This window comes from Canis lupus, chromosome 8 (genome assembly GCF_011100685.1).
Source record: "Canis lupus familiaris isolate Mischka breed German Shepherd chromosome 8, alternate assembly UU_Cfam_GSD_1.0, whole genome shotgun sequence".
Lineage (NCBI taxonomy): Eukaryota > Metazoa > Chordata > Mammalia > Carnivora > Canidae > Canis > Canis lupus.
In genome coordinates this window covers 673,689-694,816 of record NC_049229.1, presented here as the reverse complement: position 1 = coordinate 694,816, position 21,128 = coordinate 673,689, and the positions used below count along the sequence as shown (strand labels likewise).

Genomic DNA, 21,128 nt, shown 5'->3' with positions numbered 1-21,128 from the left:
CCATTTCTTCTAGAATGCCTAATTTATTGGCGTATAGCTGCTCATAATTTGTTTTTAAAATCGTTTGCATTTCTGTGGTATTGGTGGTGATCTCTCCTTTTTCATTCTTGATTTTATTAATTTGAGTCTTTCTCTTTTGTTTTTAATATGGCTTGCTAATGGGTTATCTATCTTATTAATTCTTTCAAATATCCAATTCCTGATTTTGTTTATCTGTTCCACAATTCTTCTGGTCTCTATTTCATTGAGTTCTGCTCAAATCTTGATTAAGTCTCCTCTGCTGGATGTAAGTTTTATTTGCTGTTCTTTCTCCATTTCCTTTGGGTGCAATGTTAGCTTGTGTATTTCATTTTTTTCCAGTTTTTTGATGGATGCTTGTATTGTAATATATTTCCCTCTCAGGACTGCTTTTGCTGTATCCCAAGGATTTTCAACAGTTGTATCTTCATTCTCATTAGTTTCCACAAATCTTTTCAAATCTTCTACAAAATCCTACTTGACCATTTCATTTTTTAGCAGGATGATCTTTAACCTCCACGTGTTTGAATTTTTTCCAAATTATTCTTGTGATTGAGCTCTAGTTTCAAAGCATTATGATCTGAAAATATGCAGCAGACTCTCCGAATCTTTTGGTATTGTTTAAGGCCTTATTTGTGACCCAGTATGTGGTCTACTCTGGAGAAGGTTCCATGTGCACTTGAGAAGAATGTATATTCGGTTGCGTTTGGACATAAAGGTCTGTAAATATCCGTGAAATCTATCTTGTCCAGTGTACCATAAAGCTCTTTTTTCTCTGAGGATGCTGTGCTCAAAAGATCTGTCATTTACAAAAAGTGCTGTGCTGAATTCTCCGAGTATAAATGTATTTTTAACTAAGTATGTCTTAAATTTGGTTATTAATTTATTGATATACTTGGCAGCTGTCACATTAGGGGCATAAATATTCATGATTGTTAGGTCTTCTTGTTGAACAGATCCTTTAAGTATGATAGAGTGTCCCTTTTCATTTCTTACTACAGTCATTGGGATAAACTTTAATTTTTCTGATATGAGGATGGCTACCCCTGCTTTCTTTTGAGAACCATTGGAATGGTACATTGTTCTCCAACCTTTCACTATCAGGCTGGAGGTGTCCTTAGGACTAAAATGAATCTCTTGTAGACTGCAAATAGATGGGTCTTGCTTTTTTATCCAGTCTGAAACTGCGCCTTTCAATGGGATCATTAAGCCCATTCCTAGTTATGATAGAAGAATCTGAATTTAGTGTCATCATGATACCTATTCAGTCCCTGTTTTTGTGGATTGTTTCTTTGGAATTCATCTTTCTTTTACAAAGTCCCCCTTAATATTTCTTGCACAGCTGGTTTGGTGGTCACATTTTCTTTCAGTTTCTGCCTATCTTGGAAGCTCTTTATCTCTCCTTGTATTCTGAATGAGAGCCTTGTTGGATAAAGTATTCTTGGCTGCATGTTCTTCTCATTTAGGACCTTGAATATATCCTGCCAGCCCTTTCTGGCCTCCAGAGGTCTCTGTGGAGAGGTCTTCTGCTAACCTAATACTTCTTCCCATAGAAGTAAGGGCTCCCTTGTCTCTTGCTTCTTTAAGGATCTTCTCTTTATCTTTGGAATTTGCAAGTTTCACTATGAAATGTCGGCTTGTTGAGCATTTTTTATTGATTTTAGGGGGTTGATATCTCTATCTCCTGGATCTGAATGCCTGTTTTCCTTTCCAAGTTAGGGAAGTTCTCAACTATTATTTGTTTAAATACACTTTCTCATCCTCTGTCCCTTTTGGTGCCCTCTGGTACCCCTATAAAACATAGATATTTCCTGCTGAGGCTGTCATTTATTTCCCTTAACCTATCCTCATGATGTTTTAATTGTCTTTCCTCTTTTTTTCTGTTTCCTCCCTTGCCATCAACTTGTCTTCTATGTCACTCACTTGTTCTTCTACGTCATTAGGACCTGGAGATACTGCATGCTTTTTTATTGATTTTTAATTTCGGCCTGATTAGATCTAAATTCTGCAGTCATGAAGTCTCTTGAAACCTTTATGCTTTTTTCTAGAGCCACCAGTAGCTTTATAATTGTGCTTCTGAATTGGCTGACATCGAATTGTATTCCAAATTCTGTACCTCTATGGGAGAGAGTACTATTTCTGATTCTTCCTTTTGTGGTTCTTCTTTCTAGTCATTTTGCTCAGTGCAGAGTGTCTGAAAACAAGTTGTACTTGTTATAAGCGTGAACTCTTCTCTCTGTAGCATTCCAGCTGTTCTCTCTTTAAATCTCAGGCTGAATTCGTATGTTTTCAGGATGATTTGAAAGTTATCTAGGTAAGTTGGTAGGGACAGATAACTTTGGGACCCTACTCTTCTGGTATCTTTCCCCTCCCTCCAAAAGTAAATGGTTTATTTGAGATTGCTCTTGTTTCTTGAGATAGCCCTGTTTGTATAAACTTCCCACTTAAAACCATTTTTACTGTTTCAGGACATTTTGTTTTCATTATATCGTCTTCCATGTATTTTTCATTTCTTCTTTTATTTCCCAGTTGACCCATTCATTCTTTAGTAGCATTTTACTTTAACCTCAATGTATTTGTGCTTTTTCCAGGTTTTTTCTTCTGGTCTATAACTAGTTTCATAGTATTGTCATAAAAGACACAAGGAATGACTTTGATCATTTTATGAATTTTTTTAGGCTTGGTTTTGGGGCTAATTTGTGATCTATATGGATAATGTTTTTGTACTTGCAAAAAATATGTATTCTGCTGTTTAAATTTAGAATGTTCTCAATATATATGCTAAATCCAACTGCTCAATGTGCCATTAAAAATACTTTTCTTGGGGGATCCCTGGGTGGCTCAGTGGTTTGGCGCCTTCCTTTGGCCCAGGGCGTGATCCTGGAATCCCGGGATCAGTCCCGCATCGGGCTCCCAGCATGGAGCCTACTTCTCTCTCCTCCTGTGTCTCTGCCTCTCTCTGTGTGTATGTGTGTCTATCATAAATAAAAATAAATAAATAAGTCTTTAAAAAATATTTTTCTTTGTTGATTTTGTTTTCAAAAGCTGCCCATTGATATAAATGGAATATTAATGTTTCCTACTATTATTGTATTATTATCAATTACTTCCCTTGTGCTTTCTATTAATAATTTCCTGTATTTGGATGCTTCCATATTGGGTGCATAAATATGTATGATTGTTATATCATTTTGTTGACTTGTCTCTTAATGATTATAGTGTGCTTTGTCTGTTAACAGTTTTTCTTTACAAGTCTATTTTCATCTAAGTCTATTTCTACTGTGGCTTACTTTTGATATTTATTTTCATGATAAATATTTCTCCATCCCCTTCTTTTTAATCTTCAAGTGTCTTTGGGTCTGAATTGAGTCCCTTGTAGGCAGGGTATAGATGAATCTTGTTTTTTTATGTTTTATTATGTATTATTTAATCTACTCTGTCATACTGTGTCTTTTGACTGGAATATTTCTTCCATTGGCATCAAAGTAATTATTTTTTTAATTTTTTAATTTTTTTATTGGAGTTCAATTTGCCAACATATAGCATATCACCCGGTGCTCATCCCTTCAAGTGCCCCCCTCAGTGCTCATCACCCAGTCACTCCGCCCACCTCCCTTTCCACTATCCCTTGTTCATGTCCCAGAGTTAGGTATCTCTCATGTTCTGTCACCCTCTCTGATATTTCCCACTCATTTTCTCTCCTTTCTCCTTTACTCTCTTTCACTATTTTTTAAATTAAATTAATTTTTTTATTGGAGTTCAATTTGCCAACATATAGCATAACACCCAGTGCTCATCCCATCAAGTGCTCCCTTCAGTGCCCATCTCCCATTTCACTATTTTTTATATTCCCCAAATGAATGAGACCATATAATGTTTGTTATGGATTTAGATGTATTTATTTCCATTTTTTATTTGGTTTGTGGTAGTTCCTAAAGATTTTCTCAGATCCTATCTTCTCTTGTTCTGTTTCATGGTTTGCTGGTTTCCTTTAGTGATTTACCTGGAAATCTTTCTCCTTTTTCTTTGCGTATTTATTAGCTGTTTTTGATTTGTGGTTGCCATTTTTTTCTTAATTTTATTTTTTAATTTAAATTTGATTTAAGTAATATGTACTGTTTCAGAGGTAGAATTTAGTTATTCATTAGTTGCATACTACACCTAGTGTTTATTCCATAAAGTGTCTTCCTTAATGACCTTAACTTATCTATCATTCCCCTCCAGAACCCCTCACTTTGTTTTCTAGAGTTAAAAGTATCTTATGGTTTGTCTCCCTCTATGATTTTATTTTTTCCTTTTCTTCCCATATGTTCATCTATTTTGTTTCTTAAATTCTACATATTAGTGAAACCACATATATATGTCTTCCTCTGAGTGACTTATTTAAATTAGCATACTACTCTCTAGTTCTATTCATGTCATTGCAAATGGCAAGATTTCATTCTTTTTGACGGCAGGGTAATATTTCATTGCCTATATAGACCATATCTTCTTTATCCATTCATCTGTCAATGGACATCGTACCTTTTTCTACAGTTTGGCTTTTGTGGATATTGCTGTTATAAACTTTGGAGTGCATGTACCCCTTTGAATCACTGTTTGTATCCTTTGGTTAAATACCTAGTAGTGACTTCTCTGAGTCATAGGGATAGCTCTATTTTAACTTTTTGTGGGACCTCCACACTGTTGTATTTCCCCAGTTTACATTCCTACCAACACTGCAAGACAGGTCCATTTCTCCACACCCTCACCAACATCTCTTGTTTTCTTAGTTGTCAATTTTAGCCATTCTCACTGGTGTGAGGTGGTATTTCATTGTGGATTTTATTTCTATTCCCCTAATGGCAAATGATGTGGAACATTTTTTTCATGTGCCTGTTGACCATGTGTATGTCTTCTTTTGAAAAATGTTTCTTCATGTCTTCTGCTCATGTCTTGACTTGATTATTATTATTTTTTAGGAGTGTTGAGTTTGACAAGTTCTTTATAGATCTTAGATACCAGCCCTTTATCTCATAAGTCATTTACAAATATCCTCTTGCTTTCCATAGATTGCCTTTTAGTTCTTTTGGACTGTTTCCTTTGCTGTGCAAAAGCTCTCTATCTTGATGAACAAAGAAAATTTAAGGTATCAAGCTATTAAATAATTTGGGTATCCTACCCAAGATGTTTGAGAGGGTTTTTTCCTCTAAAGATGACAGATTAATACTGATTTCAGTTTTCTATATAAAAATGTCCACAATTCAAGCTTGTGTTACAAAGAAATAATTAAGGAGAAGATAAGTCTTTTATATGGAAATTTAGTACAGGAGTATTTCAAAGGAGCACATGAGTTAAAAGTTAATATTCAAAATATAAATGGTGACATTTGTTTCAGAAAACTACACCACAGTAAAAGAGACAAAGAAATGTTTACAAACACTTTTCTAAAACAGGAAGTTCTTTAAATATTTATAAAATTTAGCTTTATGTGCATATCCATAACAGCATAATATGTGTAAATGTATTTTCAACACATAGAAAAGAGCTGTAAATAAATGTCTTCTTTATAAAATCTTTTTGTCTCCTTTACACTCTGGAAACTTTCTTCAAATACTGTTAAAGTTTTATAATCAAAATACCAGGCAACGAATGCATGAAATATGTTCAACAACAATAATCATCAGGGAAATGCAAATCAAAATTACAATGAGACAACCGCACACCTGTCAGAATGTCTAAAATAAAAAGGGCAGGAAATGAGAGTTGATTTGGACAAAAAGAAACCCTAAAGTAACGTTGAAAATGCAAATTAGTGGAGCCATTGTGGAAAATACTGTGAAGGTTCCAAATAAATAAATATACAACCACCATCTAATCCAGTAGCTCCACTGCTGAGGATTTACCAAAGAAAATGAAAACACTGATTCAACAAGATATATGAACACTCATGTTTATTGCAGTATTATTTACAATAGCTAAGGAATGGAAACAACCTATGTGTTTATCCATAGATTAATGGATACAGAAGATGTAGTCTACAAACACACACACACACACACACACACACACACACACACAATGAAATATTCCTTAGCCATAAAAAGTATAAAATCTTGCAATTTACAACATGTTAACCCAGAGGGTATAATGTTAAGTGAAATAAGTCAGAAACAGAACACATACCATTCAGTTTTATTCAAATAGAATTTAAAACAAAATAAAGAAACAAAAAAAGTCAAAAGTCCCCCAGATTCTTAAATAGAGGGAACAAACTGGTAGGTTGCTAGAGTGAAGAATGGGTGAAATAGATAAAAGCAATCAATAGTACACTTAATGGAGTGAACACTGAGTAATGCATAGAATTGTTGAATCATTATGCTGTACACCTGAAACTAATATAACACTATATGCTACAGAAATTATAGAACAGCTATTTCAGTAGGGTTCAACTCAAAATATAAAGTGAGAGAATTGTCCAAAACAGATGGCATGTATTTCACAATATCATTTTCAATGATTTCCATTTTTTATATTTTTAAAGTTTTAATTATTTAAGTGATCTTTACACCTAATTTTGGGCTTAACTTCATGAACCTGAGATCAAGAGTTGAATGTTTTACTTACTGAGCCAACTAGGCATATATCAATAACTAGTATTCTGAAACATGGTTGGAAATGCATTCTAAATTGTTCATTTTAGTTGATTTCTCAAATTTCTTGCATGTATCTGAACAAGAGAAATCTTTTTTGAGCTAGAACCTTCCTGAAAGCTTTCTTCACCTCTTTGTTTCTCAGGGTGTAAATGAGAGGATTTATCAATGGAGTGACCACACAGTAGAACACTGAGATTAATTTACCAATAGTGAAGTTGTACTTGGCTGGAGGGCGAACATAAGCAAAGATAATGGTGCCATAATAGATAGAGACCACAGTGAGGTGGGAGGTGCAAGTGGATAATGCTTTCTTCCAAGCCTCACGGGAAGGCAGTCTCATTACTGTGACTATGATGTGTCCATAGGAAGACATAGTGAGAAGGAAAGAACTTAGAATCACAACAGAGCTACATGTGTAGCTCAAGGCCTCTGCCAAAAATGTATCTGAGCAGGAGAGTTTGAAAATGGGGTCTGAGTCACAAAAGAAATGGTTAATCTTCTGAGGCCCACAAAAGTTGAGATGTGAGATGAGTATAGTAGACAGGAGAGGGGAAGTGAATCCCCCAATCCAAGATCCAGCTGAAAACCACAGACAGATATGGATACTCATGAGGAGTGAATAATGGAGAGGACTGCATATGGCCAGGTACCGATCATAGGCCATCACTGCCAGCAGGATGCACTCTGTAGCTCCCATGGAGAAAAAGAAGTAGTACTGGGTGATACAACCAGAAACAGAGATGGTAACAGTCTGTGAGAGGCAGGTGTCCAGTAATTTAGGCATCGTGGCTGTGGTGTACCAGATCTCCAGGAATGACAAATTTCCTAAGAAAATGTACATGGGCATTTGGAGTGTGGAATCTAACACAACAATGAAAATGATAAGAATGTTTCCCACGAGGGAGAGCAGATATACAATAAGAAATATCACAAACAAGGTGATCCGCAGATGTAGAACACCAGGGAACCCAAGAAAAATGAACTCTGTCACTCTTGTTTGGTTTGTTATATCCATAGCTCATCATCTCTGATCTAGAATAAATCAGCAAAGCCCAGAAGATAATATATGAACATGAAGACAAGTTAGAACATTTTTGTAGTCATTTATTTTATGATGATTAGGAACCATAGTAGCAATACAAATGAATGGCTAAAATATAATTGGTATCTTTATAAAATTTTTTCATGGATTAACTCACTTGGTTTAGAAAACACATCTCCATTGTATTCTATTTTTGTAAGCGTCAATGCAGGGCTTGAACTCAGTATCCTGAGACCAGGACCCATGATGAGATTAGGTGCCCCTAAATATTCTATTAACTTACATTTTATAAATGAAGAAACTAAAGGGACAAATAATCTCCCCACAGTTACATCATACACTTGAACTGGTGGGATAAAATTTAAGCTCAGCCATGTTGATTCAAATGACAAAAGCCAATAGATACAATGTGGTTATGGAATTGTTTATCACTAGAGAATTAACAAATAGAAAGATGGTCAAGAAATTTTAAGACAATGCGGATCAGCTACCATTAGATCCTTGGGGAAGGTGGGTTGTGTCCAAGAATAGAAAGTATAATAATTACTTGCTGTATCAAGATGAATATTGCCTATGATTTTATCTTAAAAATTTCCAATTTATTCCATCACTTAATGTTGGTAAGAGGATGGTATGTGAATAAGCTTTGTCTCCAGAAAACAAAACAAAGGGTCAGATTCAAATTTATAAAAAATATATTTTTATAAATATTTAAACCTTTCTTAATTTTTGGTTTGCTTGTTTTTAAAATAGACATATCCGTATATTTTCCTAAATTTGTTAGAAAAAGTCAAAAAATACATTTTTATTATTTTTTATTTATTTATTTTTGTTTATTTATTTTTTATATTTATTTTTTATTGGTGTTCAATTTACTAACATACAGAATAACCCCCAGTGCCCGTCACCCATTCACTCCCACCCCCCGCCCTCCTCACCTTCCACCACCCCTAGTTCGTTTCCCAGAGTTAGCAGTCTTTACGTTCTGTCTCCCTTTCTGATATTTCCCACACATTTCTTCTCCCTTCCCTTATATTCCCTTTCACTATTATTTATATTCCCCAAATGAATGAGAACATATAATGTTTGTCCTTCTCCGACTGACTTACTTCACTCAGCATAATACCCTCCAGTTCCATCCACGTTGAAGCAAATGGTGGGTATTTGTCATTTCTAATAGCTGAGTAATATTCCATTGTATACATAAACCACATCTTCTTTATCCATTCATCTTTCGTTGGACACCGAAGCTCCTTGCACAGTTTGGCTATCGTGGCCATTGCTGCTATAAACATCGGGGTGCAGGTGTCCCGGCGTTGCATTGCATTTGTATCTTTGGGGTAAATCCCCAACAGTGCAATTGCTGGGTCATAGGGCAGGTATATTTTTAACTGTTTGAGGAACCTCCACACAGTTTTCCAGAGTGGCTGCACCAGTTCACATTCCCACCAACAGTGTATGAGGGTTCCCTTTTCTCTGCATCTTCTCCAACATTTGTTGTTTCCTGCCTTGTTAATTTTCCCCATTCTCACTGGTGTGAGGTGGTATCTCATTGTGGTTTTGATTTGTATTCCCCTGATGGCAAGTGATGCAGAGCATTTTCTCATATGCATGTTGGCCATGTCTATGTCTTCCTCTGTGAGATTTCTGTTCATGTCTTTTGCCCATTTCATGATTGGATTGTTTGTTTCTTTGGTGTTGAGTTTAATAAGTTCTTTATAGATCTTGGAAACTAGTCCTTTATCTGATATGTCATATGCAAATATCTTCTCCCATTCTGTAGGTTGTCTTTGAGTTTTGTTGACTGTATCCTTTGCTGTGCAAAAGCTTCTTATCTTGATGAAGTCCCAATAGTTCATTTTTGCTTTTGTGTCTTTTGCCTTCGTGGATGTATCTTGCAAGAAGTTACTATGGCCGAGTTCAAAAAGGGTGTTGCCTGTGTTCTTCTCTAGGACTTTGATGGAATCTTGTCTCACATTTAGATCTTTCATCCATTTTGAGTTTATCTTTGTGTATGGTGAAAGAGAGTGGTCTAGTTCCATTCTTCTGCATGTGGATGTCCAATTTTCCCAGTACCATTTATTGAAGAGACTGTCTTTCTTCCAATGGATAGTCTTTCCTCCTTTATCGAATATTAGTTGCCCATAAAGTTCAGGGTCCACTTCTGGATTCTCTATTCTGTTCCACTGATCTATGTGTCTGTTTTTGTGCCAGTACCACACTGTCTTGATGACCACAGCTTTGTAGTACAACCTGAAATCTGGCATTGTGATGCCCCCAGATATGGTTTTCTTTTTTAAAATTCCCCTGGCTATTCAGGGTCTTTTCTGATTCCACACAAATCTTAAAATAATTTGTTCTAACTCTCTGAAGAAAGTCCATGGTATTTTGATAGGGATTGCATTAAACGTGTATATTGCCCTGGGTAACATTGACATTTTCACAATATTAATTCTGCCAATCCATGAGCATGGAATATTTTTCCATCTCTTTGTGTCTTCCTCAATTTCTTTCAGAAGTGTTCTATAGTTTTGAGGGTATAGATCCTTTACATCTTTGGTTAGGTTTATTCCTAGGTATCTTATGCTTTTGGGTGCAATTGTAAATGGGATTGACTCCTTAATTTCGCTTTCTTCAGTCTCATTGTTAGTGTAGAGAAATGCCACTGACTTCTGGGCATTGATTTTGTATCCTCGCATGCTACCGAATTGCTGTATGAGTTCTAGCAATCTTGGGGTGGAGGCTTTTGGGTTTTCTATGTAGAGTATCATGTCATCGGTGAAGAGGGAGAGTTTGACTTCTTCTTTGCCAATTTGAATGCCTTTAATGTCTTTTTGTTGTCTGATTGCTGAGGCTAGGACTTCCAGTACTATGTTGAACAGCAGTGGTGAGAGTGGACATCCCTGTCTTGTTCCTGATCTTAGGGGAAAGGCTCCCAGTGCTTCCCCATTGAGAATGATATTTGCTGTGGGCTTTTCATAGATGGCTTTTAAGATGTCGAGGAATGTTCCCTCTATCCCTACACTCTGAAGAGTTTTGATCAGGAATGGATGCTGTATTTTGTCAAATGCTTTCTCTGCATCCAATGAGAGGATCATATGGTTCTTGGTTTTTCTCTTGCTGATATGATGAATCACATTTATTGTTTTACGGGTGTTGAACCAGCCTTGTGTCCCAGGGATAAATCCTACTTGGTCATGGTGAATAATTTTCTTAATGTACTGTTGGATCCTATTAGCCAGTATCTTGTTGAGAATTTTTGCATCCATGTTCATCAGGGATATTGGTCTGTAATTCTCCTTCTTGGTGGGGTCTTTGTCTGGTTTTGGAATTAATTTCATGCTGGCCTCATAGAACGAATTTGGAAGTACTTCATCTCTTTCTATCTTTCCAAACAGCTTTAGGAGAATAGGTATGGTTTCTTCTTTAAACGTTTGATAAAATTCCCCTGGGAAGCCATCTGGCCCTGGACTCTTGTGTCTTGGGAGGTTTTTGATGACTGCTTCAATTTCCTCCCTGGTTATTGGCCTGTTCAGGTTTTCTATTTCTTCCTGTTCCAGTTTTGGTAGTTTGTGGCTTTCCAGGAATGCGTCCATTTCTTCTAGATTGCCTAATTTATTGGCGTATAGCGGTTCATAATATGTTTTTAAAATCGTTTGTATTTCCTTGGTGTTGATAGTGATCTCTCCTTTCTCATTCATGATTTTATTAATTTGAGTCTTCTCTCTTTTCTTTTTAATAAGGCTGGCTAATGGTTTATCTATCATATTAATTCTTTCAAAGAACCAACTCCTGGTTCTGTTGATGTGTTCCACAGTTCTTCTGGTCTCGATTTCGTTGAGTTCTGCTATAATCTTTATTAACTCCCTTCTTCTCTTGGGTGTAGGATCTATTTGCTGTTTTTTTCTCTAGCTCCTTTATGTGTAAGGTTAGCTTTTGTATTTGAGTTCTTTCCAGTTTTTGAATGGATGCTTGTATTGCGATGTATTTCCCCCTTAGGACTGCTTTTGCTGCATCCCAAAGATTTTGAATGGTTGTATCTTCATTCTCATTAGTTTCCATGAATCTTTTTAATTCTTCCTTAATTTCCTGGTTGACCCTTTTATCTTTTTAGCAGGATGGTCCTTAACCTCCACGTGTTTGAGGTCCTTCCAAACTTCTTGTTGTGATTTAGTTCTAATTTCAAGGCATTATGGTCTGAGAATATGCAGGGGACAATCCCAATCTTTTGGTATCGGTTCAGACCCGATTTGTGACCCAATATGTGGTCTATTCTGGAGAAAGTTCCATGTGCGCTTGAGAAGAATGTGTATTCAGTTGAGTTTGGATGTAAAGTTCTGTAGATATCTGTGAAATCCATCTGGTCCAGTGTATCATTTAAAGCTCTCGTTTCTTTGGAGATGTTGTGCTTAGAAGACCTATCGAGTATAGAAAGAGCTAGATTGAAGTCACCAAGTATAAGTGTATTATTATCTAAGTATTTCTTCACTTTGGTTAATAATTGATTTATATATTTGCCAGCTCCCACATTCGGGACATATATATTGATGATTGTTAAGTCCTCTTGTTGAATAGATCCTTTAAGTATGATATAGTGTCCCTCTTCATCTCTCACTACAGTCTTTGGGGTAAATTTTAGTTTATCTGATATAAGGATGGCTACCCCTGCTTTCTTTTGAGGACCATTCGAATGGTAAATGGTTCTCCAACCTTTTATTTTCAGGCTGTAGGTGTCCTTCTGTCTAAAATGAGTCTCTTGTAGACAGCAAATAGATGGGTCCTGCTTTTTTATCCAGTCTGAAACCCTGCGCCTTTTGATGGGGTCATTAAGCCTGTTCACATTCAGAGTTACTATTGAGAGATATGAGTTTAGTGTCATCATGATATCTATTCAGTCCTTGTTTTTGTGGACTGTTCCACTGAACTTCTTCTTAAAGGGGAATTTTAAGAGTCCCCCTTAAAATTTCTTGCAGAGCTGGTTTGGAGGTCACATATTCTTTTAGTTGCTGCCTGTCTTGGAAGCTCTTTACCTCTCCTTCCATTTTGAATGAGAGCCTTGCTGGATAAAGTATTCTTGGTTGCATGTTCTTCTCATTTAGGACCCTGAATATATCCTTCCAGCCCTTTCTGGCCTGCCAAGTCTCTGTGGAGAGGTCGGCTGTTACCCTAATACTCCTCCCCATAAAAGTCAGGGATTTCTTGTCTCTTGCTGCTTTAAGGATCTTCTCTTTATCTTTGGAATTTGCAAGCTTCACTATTAAATGTCGAGGTGTTGAACGGTTTTTATTTATTTTAGGGGGGGGGATCTCTCTATTTCCTGGATCTGAATGCCTGTTTCCCTTCCCATATTTGGAAAGTTTTCAGCTAGAATTTGTTCAAATACATATTCTGGCCCTCTGTCCCTTTCGGCGCCCTCGGGAACCCCAATTAAAGGTAGGTTTTTCTTTCTCAGGCTGTCGTTTATTTCCCTTAATCTATCTTCATGGTCTTTTAATTGTTTGTCTCTTTTTTCCTCAGTTTCCCTCTTTGCTATCAACTTGTCTTCTATGTCACTCACTCGTTCTTCCACCTCGTTAACCCTCGTCGTTAGGACTTCTAGTTTGGATTGCATCTCATTCAATTGATTTTTAATTTCTGCCTGATTAGCTCTAAATTCTGAAGTCATGAAGTCTCTTGAGTCCTTTATGCTTTTTTCTAGAGCCACCAGTAGCTGTATAATAGTGCTTCTGAATTGGCTTTCTGACATTGAATTGTAATCCAGATTTTGTAACTCTGTGGGAGAGAGGACTGTTTCTGATTCTTTCTTTTGAGGTGAGGTTTTCCTTCTAGTCATTTTGCTCAGTGCAGAGTGGCCAAAAGCAAGTTGTATTGGGAAAAAGAGAAAAAGAGAGGAGAGAAAGAAGGAAAGAAAAGAGAAAGAGAAAACAAAGGGAAGAAAAAAAAAGAAAAAAAAAAGACGAAAAAGAGAAAGAAAAAGAAAGGAGAAAAAAAGGGTGTGGGGTAAGGAAACAAATCAAAAAGCAAAAAATAAAAAAAAAAAAAGAACCACGGGGGAGTATCTTCTGATTCTGTGTACTTTAAGTCCCTTGGCTTCTCCTGGAAGTTGTCCGTCTAGCTGGTGTTCTGGGGGAGGGGCCTGTTGTGCTGATTTTCAGGTGTTAGCAGTTGGGGGAGCTGCTGTGCCCCTGCCTGGTGCAGGGCTCGGTGGGGGTTGTTTACCCCGTGAGGCCGCAGGAGGAACAGCCCCAGTGGCGGGGCAGCTCTGGAGCCCTGGATTCAGCTCCGGCAGGAACTCCGTCTGCAGGGCCTGGAGGCTCCGGGCGGGGCCGCTGATCTGCTCAGCTGGGGCAGGAGCGTCCTCGCTGTCCTGGGCCCTCCCGGCCTCTGCCTGTCCCGGGGAGGCCGGATCCTGGGCTGTGTCCCGGCGCCCTGTGCTCCGGAGCCTGCGCTGGTGGATTCGCGCTCCCGGGCCGCGCAACTCCCTCTGCTGTGCCGCCGCCCGAGCCCCTCCGAGCTGCTCCTGGAACCGCGCAGGCCCCTCCGCACGGAGCCTCTTCCTCTGCCCGAGCCCCTCCGAGCTGCTCCCGGGGCCGCGCAGCCCCCTCCGCGGAGCCGCCCCCGAGCCCCCTGAGCTGCTCCGGGCCCCGCCGGGTCCCGCCGTGCGCGCTGCAGCCCTTAGGGAGCTCGGCGCACTCTCCTGGGCGTGCAGTTGCTGTTACTGTCCCGGGGAGCCCGAGGGCATCCTCGCCCTCCTGGGTCCTGCTCCAACTCCCTGCGAGCCCCTTTCTGCCCGGGAAGGTCGGTGCAGCTCCTGCTCCTCCGGGACGGGGCTCTCCTGCCCTGGGGACACTCGCCCCGGCCTCAGCCCGGCTCCTCGCGGGCCCCTCCCCCTTGGAGGCCTTTTGTTCCTTTATTTCTTTCTCCCCGTCTTCCTACCTTGATAGAAGCGCGAACTCTTCTCACTGTAGCATTCCAGCTGTTCTCTCTTTAAATCTCAGGCCGAATTGATAGATTTTCAGGATAATTTGAAGGTTTTCTAGGTAATTTGGTGGAGACAGGTGACTTGGGGACCCTACTCTTCCGCCATCTTGCTCCTCCCCCCCACAAATACATTTTTAAATATCCATTCATCCATAGCCAAGTTATGGAAAGAGCCAAGATGTCCATTGACAGATTAATATATTAAGAAGATCCGGTGTATAGATGCCTGGGTGGCTTAGCGGTTGAGTGTCTGCATTTGGATCAGGGCATGATGCTGGAGTCCCAGGATCAAGTCCCTCATTGGACTCCTTGCAGGAAGCCTGCTTCTCCCTCTGCCTGTGCCTCTGCCTCTCTGTCTCCCATAAATAAATAAATAAAATCTTGAAAAAAGAAGATGTGTTGTATATATACAATGGAATATTACTAGCAATCAGAAAGGATAAATACCATTTACATCGACTTGAATGGTACTATAGGGTATTATGCTGAGTGAAATAAGTCAGTCATGGAAAGACAATTATCATATGGTGTCACTCATATGTAGAATATAAGAAAAAGTGCAGAAGATCATAGGATAAAGGAGGGAAAATTGAATGGGAAGTCATCAGAGTCATCATATATACTATTAACTGTAGGAAACAAACTGAGGATTGAAGGAGAGGGGATGGATATAGAGATGGGGCAACTGGGTGATGGGTACTAAGGAGGGCATGTGGTGTGATGAGCACTGGGCATTATATGCAACTGATAAATCATTGACCACTACATCTGAAACTAAGTATGTACATTATGTTAGCTAATTGAAAACCAGAGAGGGTGACAAAACATGAGAGACTCCTAACTCTGGGAAATGAATAAGGGGTAGTGTAAGAGGAGGTGGGCAGGGGAATGGGGTGACTGGATGATGGGCACTGAGGGGGACACTTGACCACTTGATGGGATGAGCACTGGGTGTTTATACTATACATTGTCAAATTGATCTCCAATAAAAATATATACAAAAAAAATTTTAGGGGACCCCTGGGTGGCTCATAAATAAATAAATAAGTAAAAATTTGAATAAAATCTCAATAATAAGTAAAATCTTTTAAAAAATTTTTAAATCCATTTAGCTATCAATAGACTCTGAGGTTTCCATATCTTGGATACTGAGAAAAACACAACAGGAGATCTATTTACATTCCAAATATTAAAGTGTACAATAGAGTATTGATAACTATAGTTACGTTCTTATGAAAATAAGAAAAAAGTCAGAAATTTTGTCTTTAAAAAAGATTTCTAATGGATGTATTTATGTGTATGACTGCTTTAATGCCAAAACATCAAAATAAGCATAGCAGAAAAGATAAAATTTTAGTAACATAATGAAAACTTTCTTATATATGTAAATAATGTTTTTTTAGTTTTTAAAAAGTAACCTGATATAAAATTACAGGCCTGGTATTCCCTATATAACAATTAAAGAAGTTGAGTTCAGCCTGAATGCAATTGTGTCCTTGTGTATGTGTTACTATGTTAAACTTGTATGTGGTTTAAGAAACATAAGCCCAATTAAAACTATATAAAGGTTTTATGTCATATCATTAATAGTGCATGTGGAGCACTTCTGATACAGTTGAGATTTTTCTGAGGATACACCTCATAGAAATTACTAGTTAGATATGGTTAAAGAGTCAAATTATGTTCCTATGATCAGGAGACTACATTGTCCCACCACATCAACTTGTAGATTTTTTTTAATAATAAATTTATTTTTTATTGGTGTTCAATTTGCCAACATACCAACTTGTAGATATTAATCTCCTCAAAGTGCTAATATTTTTTTCATTTTACTCTGAGTAACAATAGTTAAATTTTAATTTGTGCCATGTATAAAATCTGTCAAAAATAATTATGGGACGCTTGGGTGGCTCAATGGTTGAGCTCCTGCCTTCAGCTAAGGGCGTGACCCTGGGGTTCAGGATCAAGTTCCATATCTGGCTCCTGGAAGGGAACCTACTTCTCCCTCTGCCTGTGTCTCTGCCTCTCTCTGTGTGTCTCTCATGAATAAATAAATAAAATCTTTTTAAAAATATTTTGAAAAGTATTATAACCAGCAAACACATAAAATTTATAACTTAAGAAAATTCATTAGGTATGAATTAGGAATAACTTTTTAAAAATATTTCCTTATTCTGATTTTCTGGTTCCACTAGAACAATACTGCCATTTACATTATTCACTTACTTCGAAGGAACCAAGATATCATCTATGTCACAATTATGAAAAATACATTGTATGACTATTTTTCTCCTAGAATTAACAAATAAATGAGAAATTTGAAAAATAAATAATAGTAAAACTTTGGCAGAACAATCAGGTTCATGTCATTTCAATGAAAAATATATTTTCTTTTTCTAAATGTGTCACAACTGTCTAACTTTGCCTTCAAAAAATAGAACTATACATTTTTAACAGTAACAAATCTAAGACGGAACTGGAAGTTAGTAAAAATTATTTTTAAAGTAATTAATACTATTATCTAGTTAAAATTTAAATATGAAAATAACTTACATATCACTTTAACTTATTGTTTTTAATTTTCAAGCTGTGTCCTCAACATATGTGCAAAATAAATCTAAATTATATTGCTTGTAAATATAGAAATATTCAAAATTATAAAAGTACAGTTATGTAATGCCATCACTCAAGACAAATGAGAAATAATATGAAATATATACCCTGAAATATACTCACTGTTTGATTATGTTTCAGCATTGGGATGTTTTAAATTTAAATTATCTTGGAACTCCTGGGTTGCTCAGCATTTGAGCATCTATCTTTGGCTCCGGGTGTGATCCTGGGTCCAGGGATTGAGTCCCGCATAGGGCTCCCTGCGAGGAACCTGCTTCTTCCTCTGTGTCTTTGCCTCTCTCTCTGTGTCTCTCATGAATAAATTTTTTTAAATCTAAAAATAAATTTAAAATAAATAAATAAATTTTCTTTAAACTTTCTTGTCTCAGCAAGGTTATGTATTAGACCCTACCACATTCAACTAGAAAATACATGAATAAAGCTAAAAAAAAATCTTGGCTTCTATGACATTGGCTGTCCCATATCATCTATGCTTTAGATGAACTCTAAATTCACTTGTGTATTTTTTCTTCATTTTTCCCCTATACCCAGGATCAAAGAAAGACACAATCTGAGATCCCATTCTGAGAATTATTGTAATTTCACCCACCTGGGGCTTGGAGACCTGACCTCCATTTTGGGGCATTCACAAAGGTTCCAAGAGGACTTTCTTTTGGTGAGAGTCATTCCATTGGGACTAAAGGAAAAACAAAAAAGTGAGGAAAGCAGGAGATATGTCACCGCATGACCTGAAATAAAATCTTACTATTAGCTTCTTCAATCGCCACTGACTGTAGTATGCAACTGTTATTTATAATTGTAACCCTCAGTATTTCAGGCAGTGAAAGCATGGCGTGACGATCCCATTCTTTTTTTTTTTTCTTATTGCAGTTCAATTTGCCAACATACAGCATAACACCCAATGCTCATCCCATCAAGTGCTCCGCTCAGTGCCTGACTCTCACTCACCCAACCTCCCAAACACTTCATTCCCATCTTGTTCCTTTTCCCAGAGTTAGGAGTCTCTCATGTTCTGTCTCCCTTGCTGATACTCCAGCTCAATTTTTCTCCTTTCCCCTTTATTCCCTTTCACTATTTTTTATATTCACCAAATGCATGAGAACATATAATGCTTGTTCTTCTACGATTGACTTATTTTACTCAGCATAATACCCTCCAGTTCCAAACACGTCAAAGCAAATGGTGATACTTGTCGTTTCTTTTTTTTTTTTTACTTTTTAAAAAATTTTTATTTATTTACGATAGTCACACACACACATAGAGAGAGAGAGGGGCAGAGAGACACAGGCAGAGGGAGAAGCAGGCTCCATGCACCGGGAGCCCGACGTGGGATTCGATCCCGGGTCTCCAGGATCGCGCCCTGGGCCAAAAGCAGGCGCCAAACCGCTGCGATACTCAGGGATCCCCGTATTTGTCGTTTCTAATGGCTGAGTAATATTCCATTGTATATATACATAGACCACATCTTTATCCATTCGTCTTTCTATAGACACTGAGGCTCCTTCCACAGTTTGGCTATTGTGGACATTCCTGCTAGAAACATCGGGGTGCAGGTGTCCCAGCGTTTCATTGCATCTGTATCTTTGGGGTAAATCCCCAGCAGTGCAATTGCTGGGACATAGGGCAGATCTATTTTTAACTCTTTGAGGAACCTCCACACAGTTTTCCAGAGTGGCTGTACCAGTTCACATTCCCACCAACAGTGTAAGAGGGTTCTCATTTCTCCGCATCCTCTCCAACGTTTGTTTCCTGCCTTGTTAATTTTCCCCATTCTCACTGGTGTAAGGTGCTATCTCTTTTTTTTATATAATAAATTTATTTTTTATTGGTGTTCAATTTACCAACATACAGAATAACACCCAGTGCTCATCCCGTCAAATGTCCCCCTCAGTGCCCGTCACCCATTCACCCCCACCCCCCGCCCTCCTCCCCTTCCACCACCCCTAGTTCGTTACCCAGAGTTAGGAGTCTTTATGTTCTGTCTCCCTTTCTGATATTTCCCACACATTTCTTCTTCGTACCCTTATGTTCCCTTTCACTATTATTTATATTCCCCAAATGAATGGGAACATATAATGTTTGTCCTTCTCTGATTAACTTACTTCACTCAGCATAATACCCTCCAGTTCCATCCACGTTGAAGCAAATGGTGGGTATTTGTCGTTTCTAATGGCTGAGTAATACTCCATTGTATACATAGACCACTTCTTGATCCATTCATCTTTTGATGGACCCCGAGGCTCCTTCCACAGTTTGGCTATTGTGGACATTGCTGCTAGAAGCATCGGGGTGCAGGTGTCCCGGCGTTTCACTGCATCTGTATATTTAGGGTAAATCCCCAACAGTGCAATTGCTGGGTCGTAGGGCAGATCTATTTTTAACTCTTTGAGGAACCTCCACACAGTTTTCCAGAGTGGCTGCACCAGTTCACATTCCCACCAACAGTGCAGGAGGGTTCCCTTTTCTCCACATCCTCTCCAACATTTGTGGTTTCCTGCCTTGTTAATTTGCCCCATTCTCACTGGTGGAAGTGGTATCTCATTGTGGTTTTTATTTGTATTCCCCTGATGGCAAGTGATGCAGAGCATTTTCTCATGTGCGTGTTGGCCATGCCTATGTCTTCGTCTGTGAGATTTCTGTTCATGTCTTTTGCCCATTTCATGACTGGATTGTTTGTTTCTTTGGTGTTGAGTTTAATAAGTTCTTTATAGATCTTGGAAACTAGCCCTTTATCTGATAGGTCATTTGCAAATATCTTCTCCCATTCTGTAGGTTGTCTTTGAGTTTTGTTGACTGTATCCTTTGCTGTGCAAAAGCTTCTTATCTTGATGAAATCACAATAGTCCATTTTTGCTTTTGTGTCTTTTGCCTTCGTGGATGTATCTTGCAAGGTGTTACTGTGGCTGAGTTCAACAAGGGTGTTGCCTGTGTTCTCCTCTAGGATTTTGATGGAATCTTGTCTCACATTTAAATCTTTCATCCATTTTGAGTTTATCTTTGTGTATGGTGAAAGAGAGTGGTCTAGTTTCATTCTTCTGCATGTGGATGTCCAATTTTCCCAGCACCATTTATTAAAGAGGCCATATTTCTTCCAATGGATAGTCCTTCCTCCTTTATCGAATATTAGTTGACCATAAAGTTCAGAGTCTACTTCTGGGTTCTCTATTCTGTTCCACTGATCTATGTGTCTGTTTTTGTGCCAGTGCCACACTGTCCTGATGACCACAGCTTTGTAGTACAACCTGAAATCTGGCATTGTGATGCTCCCAGCTATGGTTTTCTTTTTTAAAATTCCCCTGGCTATTCGGGGTCTTTTCTGATTCCACACAAATCTTAAAATAATTTGTACTAACTCTCTGAAGAAAGTCCATGGTATTTTGATAGGGATTGCATTAAACGTGTCAATTGCCCTGGGTAACATTGACATTTTCACAATATTAATTCTGCCAATCCATGAGCATGGAACGTTTTTCCATCTCTTTGTGTCTTCCTCAATTTCTTTCAGAAGTGTTTTATAGTTTTTAGGGTATAGATCCTTTACCTCTTTCCTCTTTGATTAGGTTTATTCCTAGGTATCTGATGCTTTTGGGTGCAATTGTAAATGGGATTGATTCCTTAATTTCTCTTTCTTCAGGCTCATTGTTAGTGTATAGAAATGCCACTGATTTCTGGGCATTGATTTTGTATCCTGCCACACTGCCAAATTGCTGTATGAGTTCCAGCAATCTTGGGGTGGAGGGTTTTGGGATTTCTACGTAGAGTATCATGTCATCGGTGAAGAGGGAGAGTTTGACTTCTTCTTTGCCAATTTAAATGCC

General features: G+C 38.1%; 1 protein-coding gene across 1 annotated transcript; it reads right to left on the bottom strand.

Moving 5' to 3' along the window:
• Positions 1 to 6,708: 6,708 nt before the first annotated feature.
• OR6AA6 (olfactory receptor family 6 subfamily AA member 6) lies at positions 6,709 to 7,668 on the bottom strand. The gene has a single exon (NM_001313884.1). The coding sequence runs from the start codon at positions 7,666 to 7,668 to the stop codon at positions 6,709 to 6,711; it is 960 nt and encodes a 319-aa protein (NP_001300813.1).
• Between the last annotated feature and the right edge of the window lie 13,460 nt (positions 7,669 to 21,128).